We start from the raw sequence: 19,639 nt of genomic DNA, 5'->3' as shown, positions 1-19,639 counted from the left end.
AAGCATACCTTCCTCTTGAGGAAGGGAAAAACCAAAAAAAAAAGGTCAGAAATGTTGCATGTAACTGTTACATGAAGTTATAGCATCAGCAAATTTTACTTTTTCTTTATTATAAGGAAAGGAGAATTAAGAGAGATACACAGAAATTATAATGATGTAAGAACAAAAAGCATCCATAAAATATATTTTTAAAAACAATTTTATGAACAAACAATTCAAGAACCCTTAAGTACTTTACAAAGAGAGCACTTAGAGAAAAAAATCTGTGGCCTTGAAGACTCTCAGAATCTTCAAAGTCCTAGGGTAGTTGAGAAAGGCTTAAAGATGGCAACAAGAAGATTATTATATGATGATCAACTCTGAAGGACCTGGCTCTCTTCAACAATGAGAGGACTTTACCAGTTCCAATTGTTTAGTGATGAAGAAAGTCATCTATACCCAGAGAGGATTGTGAGAACTGAGTGTGGTTCACAACATAGCATTTTAACTCTTTTTGTTGTTTGCTTGTATTTTATTTTGCTTCTCTTTTTTTCTTGTGCAGCACAATAATTGTATAAATATATTGTATTTAACATATATTGGACTATTTGCCATCTAGGGGAAAGCATGGGGGAAGGGGTAGAAAATTGGAACACAAGAGTTTTCCAAGGGTTAATGTTGAAGAATTGTCCATGCATGTGTTTTGAAAAATAAAAAGCTTTGATTTAAAAAAAAAAAATTTTTTTTTAAAGAAAGAAAAAGCTGTAAGGGGGAGGGTTGAGCTTGATGATCAAGACAATCAGATGTGGGCTTCTAAGTTCTCAGAGTTGACAAAGATGTTCCAGGAGATCCAACACTAAGAAGTCCAAAGTTGTAGGAGAGGCCTAACCCATGAAAGTGCAAATGAATTAAAGAATACAAGAGATACAAGGAGAGATCAAAGAACCCTACCTCTACCCACCCAACAAAGAAAAAAAATCACAACAGAAGGTAGAGAGTGGACCTAGCATAAAGCCTCAATTCAGGAACTAAAACTAGAGAAATGAGTAAATCAAATAAAACATCAATCAATATCAAAAAATACTACCAATCTAACTTCATAACAAATGTAAGGAAGAGAAAATGGGTTTTTCACAAGGGTTATCTATACCTAGATGAAACACAAAATTAAATCTCTTGAAGAAAGAATTAAAAGGAAAATAAGCAGCTAGGATAAATGATAAGAGAAAATGGTAAAACTTGCCCCAAAATGGACTGAACAGAAATCAATGACTCTCTAATACAGAGGAAATATTGAAACAAATCAAAAAATACAACATAAAATACATGATATCAAAAACAAATGACTTGGAAAATGATTTGAGATAATTTAGGAATCACTGCACTGCCCAAAATTCATGATTTTTTTTTTTACAAAGGAATATTTGTTGACAGTATATAGAAAGAACAGAAACAAATATTTCGCACCAAATAAGTATACTCTTCCCTATATTCTTTTTCTCCCTAAAGAGAGCATTCTCACATTTAAAGTATACCACAATTGTTTAAAAATCCTGTAAAGATTGTAAAGGTAAACTTTAGGAACCTAGTAGAGCCAGATGGCAAAAAAAAAAAAGGCAGAAAAAAATTCACCAATGATCTCTTGAATGGTACCTCAAAAAGAAATGTTCTAGGAATGCCATGGCCAAAATATAAAGTTCCTATATGAAAGAAAAAGTGCTGTAAAGCATCTAGAAGAAACAGTTTCAAGAAACTACAATGAGAATCATAAAAAACAGCTTCTACTAAAATAACCCTAATAGCAAAAATAGCATTTATATGGTTTTGTAAGATTTGTGAATTGCTCTAAAACTATCCTATTTGCTCCCCACAAAAACCCCAAGATATAAGGACTACTACCTCCACTTTACAAGGAGGGAAACTGAAGCAGCAAACAAGTTAAGTGACCTCAGAAATACACGACTACTGTCTGGGATAGAATTTGAACACGGGTCTTCCTGTAGGTTCAACTCTTTATAATATCACCTAGGTTCCTCAAAAATCAAACAATAACAAGACAAAACAACAGAAAGACCCTAGAATACAATATTCCAAAAGGCAAAGGCAAACAAAACTATTTTGTTCTGCAATGTAAGGATGAAAAAATAGATCTTTAAAGAAACACAGAATATTCAAGCATTTCAGACGGAAAAAAACAGAGCTAAGTATGAACATTGAAACACAAATAGCAGAGAACAGAGAAACCTAGAAAACAAATTTTATTTAATGATGATGGCATTATCATCATTCTAATAGGAGGATGGAAGGGAAAAGTAAGGGAGAAGAAAAAAACAAATGTCCCTTCAGAAACTGAAAGTCTTAAAAAGGTATTGAGGGAATTATTAAGAAAACAGGAGTTCTAGAATTGAACTGATTCTGTTCTAAGTTTTAGAAAGGACAAGAAAAGAAAAGGATAAAAAAAAGGCAATACAATAAAGTAGAAAAATAAAGATAGTGAAGAACTAATAACTTATAATTAGAGTGAGAAGACTATTCAAACAGAAATGGGCATTGGATGAATTTTAATCTTATCTAAAATGAACAAAGAAATATTGAACATATAAACATAATTTGGCACAGAAATAGATCAAACTCAACGGGGGAAGGGGGCGTGTGTGTGTGTGTGTGTGTGTGTGTGTATATGGAGATAAGTGAAGGATTAAGGAGGAGGATAACACTGAGAAGGGAATGGTCAAAAGCAAAATGAATTTTCCAATCTAGAAGCAAGTATTAAAAGAAGGGGGGTATTAAGGGGAGCGGGGGGAATGTATGAGGTTACTTTTTAGACAAATAAAGAATGGCTAAACAAATTGTGATGTGAATGTTGTAGAGTATTATTTTTCCTGAAATGTTCAGAGAATCCTAGCAAAGTGAAGAGAGCAAAACTAGAACAATTCACACAAAGACAAAAACATTATCGAGAAAAACAACTATGAAAGGCTTTACTCTGATCAAAGCACTAATTATTTCTCCAGATTACTCACTGTTACCTACCCCCTGACAAAGAGGTGATGGAAACAAGGTACAAAGACATTCATTTTTGGAAGTAGCCACCATGGGGATTCATTTTACTTAACTACACTCACTTGTTAACAAAGGTTTTCTCTTGGGGGGAGGAGTAAGATGTGGCCCGGGCAATAGTGATGGGGGAAAAAAAGGCTGTTGGAACATGTTTCATGAAAGGAATTTGAGTACAATTTTTAAAGTAATATGGAATTAATTATATACTATTTTGTTTTAAAGTACGCAATATGAAATATGAATTCTTCTGCTATGTGTATAGAGATGTTCCTTGTTAGTGTTTTAAATTTTTAATATTAATATTTTATTTCAGGGGTGGAAAGAATGAAAGTGTCCTGGACTTCATGTAAAAGAATCGCAGTTCAATTCCTGATTCTGACATTTACTAAATTTGTGATTATAGGCAACATTTAGTAATCACCTACTTTGTACCTAGCATTGAGTAGGAAGGACTAAGGATGTAAATGTAAGCAATGAAACAATTCCTACACTAAGTAAGAGCTCAGATTCTACCAGAAGAAAATCTGAGCAGAAATGCAGTAGAGAGTTATGTGTTCCTACATCTTCAGTCAAAATAAATCTGAATTCAAATCTCATCTCTGTGACAAATTCAATTAATTCTCAAGTTTAGTTTCCTCATCTTTAAAATGAGGATGAAAATATTGGGAGTACCTACCTCACAGAATTTCTGTAGGGCTCAAATGAGAAAATGTAGATAAAGTATGTTGAATTCTATGTATTAGTATATTATGACTATTATTGTTCCCTGCTCTGTCAAATGGAAATAACCATTTGTTATATTTACTCACAAGGTTATCTTAATAAAAGCCCCTTGTAAAACATATAACTTAACCTCTCAATGACTCAAGTAATTCTATAAAATTATAAGTTATCTGTTTCTAGGAGTCAATAAGGAGACGCAGACTCTTATTCTCAACTCTGCCACTAATAACTATTTAGCTCTCTGAGTCTGTTTATTCATTAGAGTTGCACTAGAGATGATCTCTAGATATTGCCTACTTTTAATATCTGATGACTTTAATAATTCTTCATTCATTTTAACAATACCAAAGCATTTCTCCAACATGCTGATATGAATTTATCAGTATTAGGAAAAACACAGATTTCTAAAAAAATTTATAATGAACACTTTTCACTAATTTAGATCAGGGTAATCTCTATTACTACAAATTAATGAGATTTTTCCTCTATCTAGAAGACATAGAACTATTATCCAAATGTTGGTTCAACCTAATAAATACATTTGTCAGAGACATCAGAAGTTTTAACTAAGACTGGGCCTTTAGTCTTAAGTCATACAATACATTCACTTACACCGAGGAAAAGGAAAGACTTCCTCCAATTTACTGAGCAGTTGTTGTTACACTGACAAAACTATTTGTCAATCAATAATTTTGGTACCTATATTAATGGGAACAAAGGGAACAGATACAAATGAAGTAAACAAAGAAACTCTTAATAAGAAAACGGGACAGATGTATTTGAAAGCACACAAAAGAAATACAGAAACAAACTGAAATTAACATAATATGTAAATGCTAGAGAAAGATACAATAATCAGCAATGGGGTAATAAAGGAAACTCATGATGACAACTGTTTTTAAGATAAAAAGCAGATTAACAAGGAGAAAGAAAATGAGAAATGACGTGCAAAATTACCAAAATGGGAACAAGCAAATTAAGCATGAGTAAGAGCAAGTAGTGTTGTTTGAAGTAGATTGTTACATGATATTAAGTTTCTATAAAGGTGGAAGATCTAGAAGCTCATATACAGGATTTTCAATTCAACAAATATTTATGTGAATTTGGTATGTAATAAAAGGCTACTACGTTTTCTAAATGAGAAATTTAAATAAGTTATCTTCATATGATCATGAAAATAATTTCCCAGTAACTATTAGTCAGCATTATTTAAGTCTTTTAATGCCAATATCCATCAACTAATAATAGCTACCACTAATGCTATGAGGTTTTCAAAGCACTTTACAAATATTGTTTAATTTGATCCTTACAACTTTGGAAAGTAGGTACTTACAAATGAAGAAACTAAGGCACAGGTTAAATTACTTGCCCAGTCACATCACTAAAGTGTCTAGGGCAGAATTTAAACTCAGATTCTTCTGACTCTAGATCCCACTACTCTATCCGTTGTGCCAACTAGGAATCTACAGCTGCCTTTTAACAAGGAAAGAAATAAATGTATCAGTTTTTTTTAAAAAAATAACATATGAAGATACAAATTTATCCATGTATATTATGACAGAAGCACACAGAAGTACTTTTAAACAGGAGTTTAAGTTTCTTGCTGGATCTTTAAGTAATTGATACTTTGGAGAAAAAAAATTAGTGTTAGAAATTGGGGCCAAGAGAAAAACAGGTTGAATACAATGAATTCACATGACTATTAATAAATTGAAACTTGTGTATTATTCAATAGCAACAAATTAGGTCTCATATTAATTACATAGCATATTTTATACATTAAGGAATCTGACTTACTTTTCATTTAACTCATTTACCTTACTTTCTCCCCAAATGGTTCAAATAAAGTTCTGCTAGGATCTATATAGAAATAAATGAATAACTTCACAATATTTATGTTTTTAGTAGGCAGCTAAATGGGTAACCTTTTCTGGTCATTTGTAGCTGAACAATTATGAGAAATGAATTTGAATACAGAATACATTTTTAAAAACAATTCATATATGCCAAAATAATAGATATCACAGTTCAATCTCACCTCTCTCACTGGATTCTTACACTGAATTAATAGGCACTCTGTACTAATTTCCTATATTCACTTTTACAATCTCATGTTTTTCTATGAACTATATATGTGGCCAAAGTATTAATATAGATTCAAGTGTTTAGACAAGAATGCTTAAATTTTAGAACTTATAAATTGCTACTTTTAATCAAGATAATATATGCTTTCAAAAAATATGAATTTTCAAGTTTGCAAACCACTATGTATAATGGTATACATTTACATCATAATAGAAGACAACCAAAAAGGATTCCTTTAAACAGGAACTTCAAATGATACATATTCATAAGATTCTTTCTCCCCAAAATTTCCTCAACTCCTTCTTTGTGAAAAATCATAATTATTTCAAGCTTTTTATGTTGGTTGCTTATTATCATTCAACTTGATTAAATGTCATTAAAAAACAAATTGAATATATTTGGTATTTTGCTATTTTCTTACACATGCAATAACCACATAGTCTTTCTAACTTAAATAAATTAAACTGTGTTTAATTGAGGTTTCATAAAAGTTTACAAGACAAACATGGGTATGATCATCTGACTGCAAGGAAAAAAACACCAAATTTACAAAACATATTTAAAGTCAGGATAAATACAACTATGAAACATTCTTTATAGAAATAGATTTTAAAAAAGAGATCGTCATTGCTTATGACTGACTGGTGACACTAAAGTTCAAATACATAATTACCATCTAACTAAACTAAAAGTTTATTGTATTGAACTGAACAAAAAATTCATTTAGAAAAATAAAAGGTAAAAAAATTTTTAAGAGAAATAATAAATAGGAAGTCATAGCATTATCACAGTTCAAAGTATATTAAAGAGAAGTAATCATCAAAAAGCATTTGATAGTAAAAAATGAGAAAAACTGAGCAGAGTAGGCAAAAAAGACCCAGAAGACTTGTTACAGTAATCTACTACTCAGTAAACACTAGGACACCAACTCTCAGGTAAAGGACCCTCTACTATTTGACAAAAACTAATGAGGAAACAGGAAAGTGGTTTGGAAGAAATTAGGTTTAGGCCAAAAAATAAAACCAAGTACTACTTTAAGCTACAAATGGATATAAGGCCCAAATATAAAAGGATAATCACTTAAAAAAAAAATAGAATGGAAGGCAGCATCTTATTCAGCTAGGGGTAGGGCAAGAATTCTTACCATGAGATTATAAAACCTAAAACAGACCATTTTGATAACATAAAATTCTAAAGTTTTTTTTACCACAAACAAAATCAATGCATGGAGGACTAGAAAAGAAACTATTAACTGGGGGAAAATGTTTGTCACAAATATCTCACATAAAGATCTTACTTACAAAATTAAATAGGAAATTAATACAAATATACAAAAACAAGGACTATTTCCCTATAGAAAAGTGGGTAGACTGTAAGAAATGACCAGCAGGATGAATACAGAGAGGACTGGCGAGACTTACATGAACTGATGCTAAGTGAAATGAGCAGAACCAGGAGATCATTATACACTTCGACAACGATATTGTATGAGGACATATTTTGATGGAAGTGGATTTCTTTGACAAAGAGACCTAACTGAGTTTCAATTGATAAATGACGGACAAAAGCAGCTACACCCAAAGAAAGAACACTGGGAAACGAATGTGAACTATCTGCATTTTTGTTTTTCTTCCCGCGTTATTTATAACTTCTGAATCCAATTCTCCCTATGCAACAAGAGAACTGTTCGGTTCTGCAAACATATATTGTATCTAGGATATACTGCAACATATCCAACATATAAAGGACTGCTTGCCATCTAGGGGAGGGGGTGGAGGGAGGGAGGGAAAAAAAATTGGAACAGAAACGAGTGCAAAGGATAATGTTGTAAAAAAAAAAAAAATTACCCTGGCATGGATTCTGTCAATATAAAGTAATTATTAAATAAAAATTAAAAAAAAAAAGTGGGTAGAGATAAACAAGTAGTTTACATTTCTTTTGAAAATTATCAACAACAATGTGAAATAATATTCCCAACCTTGAATATAAATAAAATAGAAATGTAAACTATTCTGAAGTTCTTCCTTACAGCCATTAGATTGATAAAATGACAAAAAATGAAAACAGCTTAAAGAGAATGCGGGAATACAGGCAACATTGATGTACTATTGGAGCTATTAACTTGTCCAACTGTTCTGGAAAACAGCTTGGAATTTTAGTTAAAAAAAAAAAAAAACCCACTAACCTATACATACTCTTTAAATCAGGGAATAACTGAGCATATATCCCAAAAAGGTTTTATTCAGGAAAAAAAAAAGATTCCATGTTTCAAAAAACATTTATTAAACAAATATAATATAAATATATAATAAATGTAATTTATAATATAAATAAAAAATTTTATAGTGGTAGAGATTCAAACTAGAGGAGAATGAAGCATACATTTGCAAGCATTCCATTCAGCTACCTGTTCGTCTATATGTATTCTTATTTATTCATAAAGTTTCCATTAAGAGGTAAAAGAAAGTTATTGGAAATAAAAAATTAAAAAATGGGAAGAATAACTTTTTTTTTAAAAAGAAAACAATTAATTGGTAGGAAATAACTTATATTGCACAAAAGAAGTCTTTGAAAAGCCACAGATCAACATAAAATACTCCTAAAATAATAAGTTTTCACAAACATCTGGACTCATAAGGAAAGTAGCACAAATTGCCCTTGGTAACCTATTCTAGTTGAGGAAGTCATTTAAACTAACTGAGCTTTAAATTCCTCTGAGTTAAAATAACAACAATAACAATTATATTGCCTCCTACTGTACCTCAACAAGTAGGTCTAAGTGAAGTACTAAATAAATAAGAGCTAAATATTGCAGGAGTAAATAATTATATTGTTCTTTTGGTGAACTTTCCTGATGAATTTACAGTATGATTTGACTTCCATGCAACTGCTATGGGGTATAATTATTGTGTAAAAACATGGTGAAGTTGTACTGAGGAATGATTTAAGAGATATTCACATAAAAGCAACTTTGCCAAACACATAAGAAAAAGGAAATGTTACTTAATAAAGTTAAATGTATTTTTCACTATTTAATCTTGCATCAAACTGATGAAATGTAAAGGGATAAATATAAAGGGTTACTCCTGAATTAAAAAAAAACACACAAAATAAGGGATCCACGGCTAAACAATATTGTGCATTAAAAGATCTCACATAGACTGAAAATTCAGTATTTTTTTAAAAAATCAGCATGGCAATCAAAAGACCTAATAAACTCTTCTTAAACTACTATCCTTTTAAAACACTTTTAAATCTCTATTCTTTGCCTTCTATCTTCACTCATCCAGTAGCCATTGTCAGGTGAATTATAACAATAATCTAAACCATAGTTCTGAACATGTCACTACCCTATTCAATAAGCTTTAATGACTCCCTGTTATCTTTAGTATCCATACAAAATCTCAAACTTCTTTTGCATTACTCACTCACACTGTCTTCCATTTAGCCAATTTATCTTCTTGATATTTCCTACTAAAAAGGATCCATCTTCAAGGACCATCTCCAGTTGTCCTGATCTATTATCTTGCCACTGGACCCAGAAGGCAAGATGGCTCTGAAGAAAGTGAGGCTGGTAACAATGCACAGCTCTCCCACATCACTCTAATCCAATTCACTTGCAAGTCAAGGCATCATTTCTGTGATGCCATGGTCCTCCTTTGAGAATAAAGAATAAACAATAACAATCCAGCTTCCTACCTCTATTCCTCATGTCTGGAATACAGTATATACCTCTTCATCTTGCCTTCCCAGAATCCCAGTTTCTTTCAAAGCTCAAGTCTAATGTCATCTCCTACATGAGATCTTTTGGGATTTCCTCAGCCTCATTATTTGTCCCTCACTCCACCAAAACTATCTTCAATTTATTTTAGGCATATATTTACTTACAAGTGTACAATGCTTTTTTCCTAAAGAGAATGTAAGCTCCTCAAGGTAAAAACTGTTTCCTTTTTTGTCTTTTAACCCCAGAATCTAGTGCAGTGTCAGGCACAGAGTAATCACTAATAAATTTCCATTGATTGAACAATTAAGGGAGATGAAAGTCTCTCAGTATTCAGATTTAGATATTATATCTTAAATGTGGAAGCTGCATTTAGGAAGGCCAAAGTGCATATGGTCTACATTCAAAGAAAAACAATCAAAACTATGGAGAATGGGAGAGGACTTATTAAAATCATGCTGTAGGGGAAACTAGGGGATTTGGTCTAGAGAAAAGACCAAACATTTTGGAGAAAACATTACACTTCACTTCTTCCTACCTCAAAATACTTGAAGGGTTGTCATGTAAAAAGTGAAATCAGATTGTTTCTTTTTGTCTCCAACTGACAAAACTAGATATACTAGTTGACAGATTTTGCATTGATACAAAAGTTTTGTTTGTTATTTCCAAATGTGAAAACGGTTACCTCTCAAAGTAAGAAGACAGCCCTCTCAAATCTCCCATAACTTTAAAGAATTTTATATTTAGAGTAAGAAACCTCAGAGATTATCTAATACCTTCATTTTACAAATAAAGACAATACAGCCCAAAGAGTTGAAGTGACTTGCCCAGGATGCTAGAGGAAGTGTGCAATGTTGATATTAAAAGCCTAGTCTTCTGATTTGATAAAGGTCTTTTAACTCCAAATACAATATTCTTTCTTTGACCTATAGTCAAACATTGTAACTGAAAAGCAGCAGCCACATCTAATCACATCAATGTCCCTCTATACGATAATGTTAGAGAAGAGAGTAGTGCAACTTTTTATCTTGGAGCTCAAAAGGAATTTTGCTTTTTCAAATTTAGAGTTAACAATAATTATTTATGGAAGAAGTAAGCAGCTACTTATTGCCTCTGTCTATTGGAGATAAACAAAAAGGTTAATTTAAATGTTGAATGAGTGACTTAGACATTTTCTACATCTGACACTTTTTAAACACTAGCTTAGGTTATTAAACGAAATTGTTTTATTTCCTCTCCTGGAAAAATCAAGATTTCAATTTTGAGAAAAAGAATGGGCAAACTGGTATGAAAAGAACATTTCAGTCTCAGGGTACAAAAACTAAGGAAAAACTCAGATGCCTAAAAGATAAGATGAACTAGTCAAGACATATCTGAGAATGGAACTAAACATGTTAAAAATATCTTGTCCACACTTTTTCTTTCTTTTGATAGTTCCATGTATTTAAGAGGCTCTCTCTCCCCTTTCTCTGTCACTCCTCATAATCAATTTAAGATCAAGTTTTTATAGATTTTACCTCTATAATTTCATCTGCCCTCCTCTGTACTCTCATAAGAACTACCCACCCCACTTCAGGTCTTTAACACATTCCTCATCTCAACTATTGCCCACAGCCTTTTAAATCGGTCTCCCTGCTTTGCCTCTCCTCTCTTCAATCCATCTTCCAAAACACTGCCAACATGATCCTAAAGCAAAGAAGTCTATCACTTCACAGCTCAAAAATCTTTAATGGTTCCCTAACTGACTCTAAGATAAAATCAAAATCCTCATCCTGGCATTCAAGACTCTCAACATTGTCTTCAACACACTTTTTCAGGCTTATTTCATTACTTCCATTTTGGTTCCAACTAAACCAAAATACTACTTGTTCCTCCACCTTTACAAACTATTTCTTATGCCTCTTCCTTCCTACCCCACGAGTGGAAAGTGTTTCTCCCTTCCTGCTCTCAGAATCATTATCATTCTTCAGAGCTCAGAACAGGTGTCATCTTCTCCATAAAACCTTCCATGATCCTCTACCACATCATTACCACATATACTCTCATGACAAATACAAAGAACTTAGAGAAATAAGGTCTGTATAACTGATGAAGGCCAATACAATTTACTACTACTACAATAAGAATTCAAAACCAACCAATGCAGTATCTAGAAATGACTTGAGAACTGATAGTGAACCTTGCTATTTGCAAAGTTTGCCGATGATTTTTTTCATTTCCTTAACTATTAATTTGTTACAAATGAAAGTTTTATAGTAGTAGAGATATATGGAGCCAGAGAGAATACCACGTTATAAAAGAAAATGTTTTTTAAAGTGTAGACCAGCATGCTGATTCAACGGGAAGACCTTAAGGCCTAGAACTCAGAAGGTTCAGTTAAACTAGTTCCACCACTATTAACTAACTGATCCTGGGCAAATCTCATCTTCAAATGTTAATTTATTTATTTATAAAATAAAGGAAATGGATGAAATTTCTAAGTTCCTTTTCAATTCAAAAACTCTATGATTCTATACACTATATATGAAATGCTATATTGTTCATTAGGGACTTCAGAATGCTATGATAGAACTCAGAAATTTTAATTATCTGATTAACTACTTCTCTTAATATTTAAACTCTAATGGACTCTCCCAGAATGCATCACTAGGAAAAACTCTGTGCTAGTAATAGTGACTACAGTAAACCCAATTCAATATATGGTTCCATAACAAAATAGTTGTTGATCAACAAAATAGTTGATCAAACTATTTTAACTACTTGTTGTTTCAAACATATTCCAAAAGAAAATTACCATTACCACTGACAAGTCCACACAAAAGTTCATGATACATGAATACTGTTTTTACAATACTTGGGAAAAAGGCTGATAGTTAACCACTGAATATTTTTTGATTATGTTTCAATTGTGTTTAAGAAATATACAGATTAAAAATAATTTAAGTACAAGAAGTATGTTCCATTTATATATGTAAGTTTGTGCTTTATATATGTAAGTTTGACTCTCTCAAACCTCTATTTAATCTATGAAATTAAAATCTGTCTTTTCAAAATGTAAACTAATACTCTTCTAGATAGAAACTAATTCTAAATTTTAAGAAAAGCCTATTTAGTAGTCTGAAAAAATTCTAACAAATCTCAATTAAATACACTTCTAAAGAGACTATCAGAATGTGAAAATCAATAGGTTTAAGGCTATCAGAAAATGGCCCATGATTGATCCATCAAATTCTTTGGTTGTATTCTTTATTCCCTTTCTTTGGGAATTCCTTGTGATAATCTAGGTACATACGACTTTCCTCCACAGATATTATTCCATTTACTTTGTTGATGTCTTCCAAGTACGATATTGTTTTGTGTTTACATACACTGACTTCCAAACTTCTTATAAGTTTCAAATAATGGCCCATCTTTCAAATAAAAACACTTCACTAGTGTTACTTTATGGCATCAACCTAAAATATCAAATACACCTATCAACCAAAGACAATCTTCACAGAGAGGAAAATGGTCAGGCTCAATGAGGTATGTGAGCAAGATTCAACCTATAACTAGGAACTCCAAAGAATGTGAATAAAGGATATATCCAAGGAATTTGATGAAATAAGATGGGAATGGTTTAGCCCTATAGTAAGAATAAAACAAAGAATGAGAGATGATAAGTAGAAGACCAGAGCACTCTACCCATACATTCTTGTTTTAAGTTGCGTAGATTACTTGTGGTAAACTTTTGGGAGAACAATGAGTCATATAGGAGGCCCAGGTACAGTCAGCAATCGCTGGAAGAAACTCTTAAAATGAGATCACAAATTTATTTGAATATATCTATATAGCTCCCAATTGGGAAGTAATCAATACCAACTCAACTCATACAGGACCATACCTCTGATAAGTGGCATTTAAAGCTCTCTAGTGATGGAAAAAGGTGCTCCTTCTTGAAACATTCCCTTATACTGAATTTTAATCTACCTCTACAAAATTTCTACTGCTTGCTTCTAGTACTGCCCTGGAGCCAAATAAAACAAATCTAATCCTTCTTCCACCTGATAGTCCTTCAAACACTTTAAGAGAATTATATACTTTTAACTCATGTTGAAACTGCATCTTTCAGGTCCATTTATTTTTTAATTTCATGAACTTTTCATCTCTTTTTCCTCCGTCCTGTCCTGCCTTCAGACCCTCTTCACATGGATGATCTATCAGTACCTCAAACTCAATTACATCCAAAAATTCTGATTATACCTCTACTATCCCTGTTCCTCCCTGCAACTTACATTTTCTCTACAGCACCAATCTCATGTTTCCCATCTTCTTAACTTTGAGATTATTCTTATTTGTCCCCTCCCTTCTAACTTGCAATTAATTACCAAATTCTATTAATTCCACCTCAGGAATCTATCATTTCCTTTCTATTCCCATTGTCACCTCACCTTACTATTCCTCATTCCATTACAACCATCCTAGACAGCTAAAATAGCATAATAAGTTTTTTCCCTCATCAATTTCTCCTCCAAATTTCATACTGCTATCAGACTAATCTTTCTTTTATTCAAAAATCTTCAATAAAGTGTTTCAGCCATGTTTAATTCAAGATCAAGGCCATCAAGAAGTTCATCAATACAGTGAAAGCCATGGTTGTCAGGAACATATATGAAGTCAGCATCTTCTACTCCAATGTGCTTCCCAATCTATATATAGTATGTAATCTATACAATCCAGGGAGGACACAATCCTGTGAAAAATGTAAAGATCAGACACCTCCACATCGATTCTTAAACTGTTTATGTTACTTCCAGACTGAATCTAAAAATCTATAATAAAGGTACTGTGTCAATCAACATTCTGAACTCTTTAGAGAAAATAAAATGGCCCATCTACCTATAAAATCAAAACATTCCATGCCTCCCGACTATTCACTACTTAAGTTTCAACTTCATTACCTGGCATTCAAGGCCTTTCTTAAAATCAGGTGCTACCTTAATTTTCAGAGTTTGACTCATGCTATCGTTTCTATCCACCCTCATTGTTTAGTTCAGGGATTCTTAACCTTGTTTGCAAGAAAATCTTTTTTATTCTTTTGACAATATATTTTGCAAACTATTTCCTATAACTTCCTTTGCAATCCTATGTATTTTACTTTAACGCATTTAAAGGCATTATTCTGAGGAGTCTGTAGGCTTCACCAAACAGAAAGAGTATCTTGGCACAATAAAGGTTAAGAAACTGATTTAGTCAAATATGCCTCCCTCCCCTTTGCTCCTCAAACTTGCCATGCACCCTCAAACCTCTATGTCTTTCCCTTCACACCATGTTCTTTTACCTTTTGGAAATGCCTCCCTCCACCTGTCAAATTAGTATATAAAAATTCTATTTATAAACAACTTTAAAGCTATGGCAAAAAGTCAAGTACTCCTATTTGGTACTTTGGGACCTAGGAGAAAAACTATTTAAAACTCTACTCCCATCACATCGATCTTTTTTTTTTTCCTTTCTTAGAACTCTTCCTTCAAAATCTACTTTTGAAAAAAAAGACACTACATATGCTGCTTCCACAACAGTATAAGTTAGTCTAAGTTCCATACTCCTTTAAGAGTAGGTCCAAGTTTTGGAAGAATGAAAATATAAAGCCTAATAAAATATGCTACAAAACATGTAGATTTTTAAGATCATTAATTTAAAGCTGGAAGGAATCTTTAAAGGACATCTTGTCCAACTATTTATTTTACAGATGAGGAAACTGAGACTCTTAAGTTAAATAGCTTGCCCAAGGTCCCACAAGTAGTAAATGTCAGAACCAGGATACAAATCCAGATCCTCTAATACCAAATCCAGAACTCTTTACATTATGTCATGTTGCCTCCTTAAAGCTAAATAATTCTTCAACATATAATTTGGAAGCTTCTTGTACTTCCTGCAGCTCTCCCTCCTTTTGTCACTACATAATTAATTAGAACTTCTACCTTCAAAACTTTGTTCCAGTCCTACTTCCTCCAGAAAGCCTTCATTACCAACTTCTTGATTATGGGGCTAAAGCAGGGATAACAGGTGTATGACCAGAGTGCTTTACTCGTCTTCTCTCCCCACCCAAAATACTAGTACACTATAGCACTGCCTTTAAGACAGAACTTAAGTTTTACAACTTTCTAATGCCCTTATATAAAACACACTTATGGTATGTTTTACCCCTTTCTAGACTATAAATTCTATGAGAACAAGGGCAATTGAGGCTAAACTTTTTAAAAATCACCTGCTATCTAGAAAGTCCTTGTATATTGTAAATACTTTGTCTTTTTTTTTTTTTTTTTAAAACAAATGAGCACATTTTTCATTTGGTCCTTGCCATAGATTGTCTCCTAGTTTTACCTTTGTATGTCCCCTCATCCATGCTTGTAAACAAAGTGAGCTGCTTGCTGAATAAGAGAATCTTAAGCTTCTTTGTATCTACAGAACCTGGCGCAATGCTTTACACTTAGTAATCCTTTAGGAAATGCTAGTTGATGGTAGCATGCTGCTCAAATATTAGATCTGATTCTGCATTAAGAGGGATATTAAAAACTAATATGACAGTGGGAGTGGGTCAGGATTACTCTATATTCAGAGTCACTGTAAAAGTTCTCCTGAATAGCTTATTTCCTTCTCTCAGAATGTCAGAACATGAATCAACCTTCAACACTTCTTAGGTCTCAAAGGTGAAATGACATACACACTGGCACATAGACAGTAAATCTAAGAATTAAGAGCTAGGATCTTTGATTTCAAGCTTAATGATTATTCCAGTAATAGTCCTCCCACTTGCCATGTTTTTAGGTTCTTTTCAGACTCAATTTACTCACTATTCTTCCAAATTCAAGTGTTCAATGTCTAATACTCATAAAGCTTATTAAACACTCCTAACTCCAAGTTGGCCCCAGTTTCTCCCTATGACTCCCTGAAGCTTTCTCCAATTTTAAGGACAGTAAGCAGTATTCTCTAATTCCATACTCTCTATGACTTATTTTACTTCCCTTTCTCAGGAAACACATTCACCCTTTAGCTGGTGTATTTCACACATTATAATTTATCTGTTTAAGATATTTCCCCAACATCCTTGTCCATTTCATTATTACCTCTCTCAAATTGTCAGCTACAATAGACAGTATCTATTTGATTTGCTTTGTCACAACACTTTAGATAGGCCCCTATACAAATAATATAATGATGTTGATTAAGGTTTAAACTAAGGTTGAGAAAGAAGTTTGTCTATAGAATTAAATTTGGGATATCTGCATTACATATTTACAAAGGTTAAGAGTTCTGAATTTTCTTTTTTCATCCTCAGAAATATGAAAATCTCCCTCATTTGTTCCTAGAGCTGAGCATAAAAAGGAAGAAAAACTGACAAAATGTAAATCTTTTTCTAAGAAACTTTGTTGGGATTAGCAGTATGTAGTTGGAAATAGTTGGGTTTTTATATCTGGAAAACACTTTATGGCAGTTGTATAACCAGTTTGTGTCTCTTTATACAAAGCTTAAAACAAACTAAAGCATTACCAATGCAAAAAGCTGCTATTAACAGTCTGCAACTAAGGTTACTCAGTTTGAGGATACAGAATCCTAAAATTTGAGGTCCTTTGTTTATCCACTTAAAGACTTCATATTCACATGCCAAAATTAAAAGGAAAGGGGAAAATATTTTATTTTCAGATTTATAAAACAATTTCAAAGTAACCTAAACTCTGCTTTGCTGAAAAGAAATGATTAAATTATGGTTTTCATATTTATTGGGGTAAAAAACACAAAGGAAATAAAGATTTAATATCAAAATAAACTCCAAGTCAATCAACTCAAAATTTTTATTAACTAATTACCAGCACCATTTCTCCCACTGGTTTGTGTTTTTTCTTTAACTGTTCAAGAACCTGTGCAAAAGAGTATTTGTCATTTTTCAATAATAGTAATAATCAATATTTTATATGCTATTTAAGAAAAATGGGACATGGGGTACTATTTAAAAACAAAGAGGCAAGCTAAAGTTTCTGTTGCAAAGTATGCAGTTGTTTTTCTGTTGTGTAAAAGTTACATCAGATACATGTGTTTTCAAACTGTTACATTTCAGAGTGCATATCTATGGGTCAATATTGAAGCAGCAATGTAATTCAATTTAGATTCATTCATTATAAAGTGATTTTTGGATGTTACTGAGATGAAAAGGTTTCATGTGAGAAAGAATAACCTCATACTAATAACTTCAAGACAAATTTTTACTATACAAAGACAGATTCTCAAAAGAGGAAATATGAAGAGTTCTCAAATCTGCACTAGGGAATAAGGTAATGAGCACATTAAAAAAAAAAAAAAAACAAACACACAAACACACAAACCCAAAAAGTAAAGACATTTAAAAATGCCTGCAGATGTTATTTTCTAAGGAAGTCTTCAAAGAAGTTGTCCTAATGAATAAGCACGGTTTTACATTAAGAGAGATTCTGAATCACAATGAATTTTAAAATTTTAAAAAACAGATGGCCATTTTGTTTTTAAAATGACATAAATTAAGTTCAGTCAAAGGTGAAGCTTAATTTTTAATTGGACATTTGGCTTGCATAAGTTTATTTAAAACTATCCCTAATTGTTAGAAACACTAAATCAAATACATAGTAACTTTTATGATATATTACTATTATAGTTTCGGGTTTGGGACAGCAGAAAGATTTAAGTGGATAGTTTCCAAAGTAATTTAAGATGATCCCCAGAAACAAGATTGTATTTTTAAAGATTAAGTTATCATTATAGACTGCATCATGTAAAAAGTTTCTGGATTTCATTACTTAAAAGCATATGACTATCCGCTAAAAACTAGAACTGATGTTATTGCTGTCCTGCAGATTCATAAAATATTTCTAGTCACCAATCTTTTAGCCTCGATATTTCTTTCCCTTACCGAGATGCAGTCCTGCCACTCACACGTTTCAACACTCCGCAGCAGATACACTCATCTGATATCACCACACAAAATAAACACCCTGCACCTTACTTTTTTTTTTCCTCCTTGGAAAAGTCATTTAGCTTCGAGAAACCCGAGCAAGTCTGTACCCTAGCAAATCAATCTGAATCAGAGTACCTTTTTTACTGCTTTTCCAATCACTTAAGTCCCTTCAAACTTGTAAGAATTTTTAAGGTGATCAAGCTAAGAGTGGAACTAGAGTGATTGAAGGTTTAGTGGCGATATGGGAACAATTTTACGTGGAATCCCTTTGCAATGCCTAACCACTTGTCTTCGGAAACCCACCATCTCGGCCATCGCTAATATCCCATTCATCTAGATAAGATCCCAAAGCTTTTTCAGAGAGAAGCCCCCTCCCCTCCTTATCTGTGATCTGAAATGGCTACTCACCTTTGGCGTGGAAAGTGACAGGTAATTCAAAACAGGGTCCACGGACACTAAGCCTACTACCCTGACTGCAGGCTGGGCCTTCTCCCAGTTCCCTGAAACCTATATTACATCTCGACCCTCTGAGACTCCCAGGACACTTTGCTTCCAGCCGATTCACTTCTCTCCCCTTCCCCTCCGGCACTCCAACCCTTTACATTTTCAACCATCTCCCTCCGCCCTTAATTACAGCTAACTCCCCCCCTCCTCCCCACCACGGCCCCCAGTCCTCACCTGTATTGTCACTGGCGGAGAACCCAGGCGAGTTGAGTTTGGCTCGTTTGGGGTTGGGCGGTCCGTCCAGCAAGTTCTCAGCCATTTTAGCCGGCTCTCGAAAACAGCCCCGCGGGTGGGGGTAGGAGCTGCGAAGGGTCCGGGGCAATCAGGAGACAATCCGGAGCGGGGGGTGGGGGGGGGGGGTTCGGAGGGCAGCCCCGGCCGGGCCGGCACCGAGAGGGAGCGGGAGGTGGGGGGGGGGATGGTGTCCGAGTGTATGTGAGTGAGATGGGGGTCGGAGGGGGGGGAGGGAGGCCAGTGAGGTGGGGGGCCGGTGGAGAAATCACAGCCACAGCAACAGCGCCCCGCAGCGCTCACCGCCCGCCCCCGGCCGCGGCCGCTGCCGCCGCTGCTGCTGCTGCTGCTGCTACCGGCCGCGGCTCCCT

The 19,639-nt window shown here is 33.6% G+C and overlaps 1 protein-coding gene across 1 annotated transcript in view; it reads right to left on the bottom strand.

Moving 5' to 3' along the window:
* CREBBP (CREB binding protein) overlaps positions 1-19,386 on the bottom strand; it is a 164,088-nt gene extending 144,702 nt beyond the window's left edge. Inside the window, exon 1 of the mRNA XM_051967730.1 lies at positions 19,212-19,386. Within this exon, the coding sequence (XP_051823690.1) occupies positions 19,212-19,296 (85 nt within the window). The 5' untranslated portion in view covers positions 19,297-19,386. The remainder of the gene's footprint in view (positions 1-19,211) is intronic.
* Between the last annotated feature and the right edge of the window lie 253 nt (positions 19,387-19,639).

This window comes from Antechinus flavipes, chromosome 1 (assembly GCF_016432865.1).
Source record: "Antechinus flavipes isolate AdamAnt ecotype Samford, QLD, Australia chromosome 1, AdamAnt_v2, whole genome shotgun sequence".
Lineage (NCBI taxonomy): Eukaryota > Metazoa > Chordata > Mammalia > Dasyuromorphia > Dasyuridae > Antechinus > Antechinus flavipes.
This window is presented reverse-complemented; position numbering and strand designations above follow the sequence as displayed.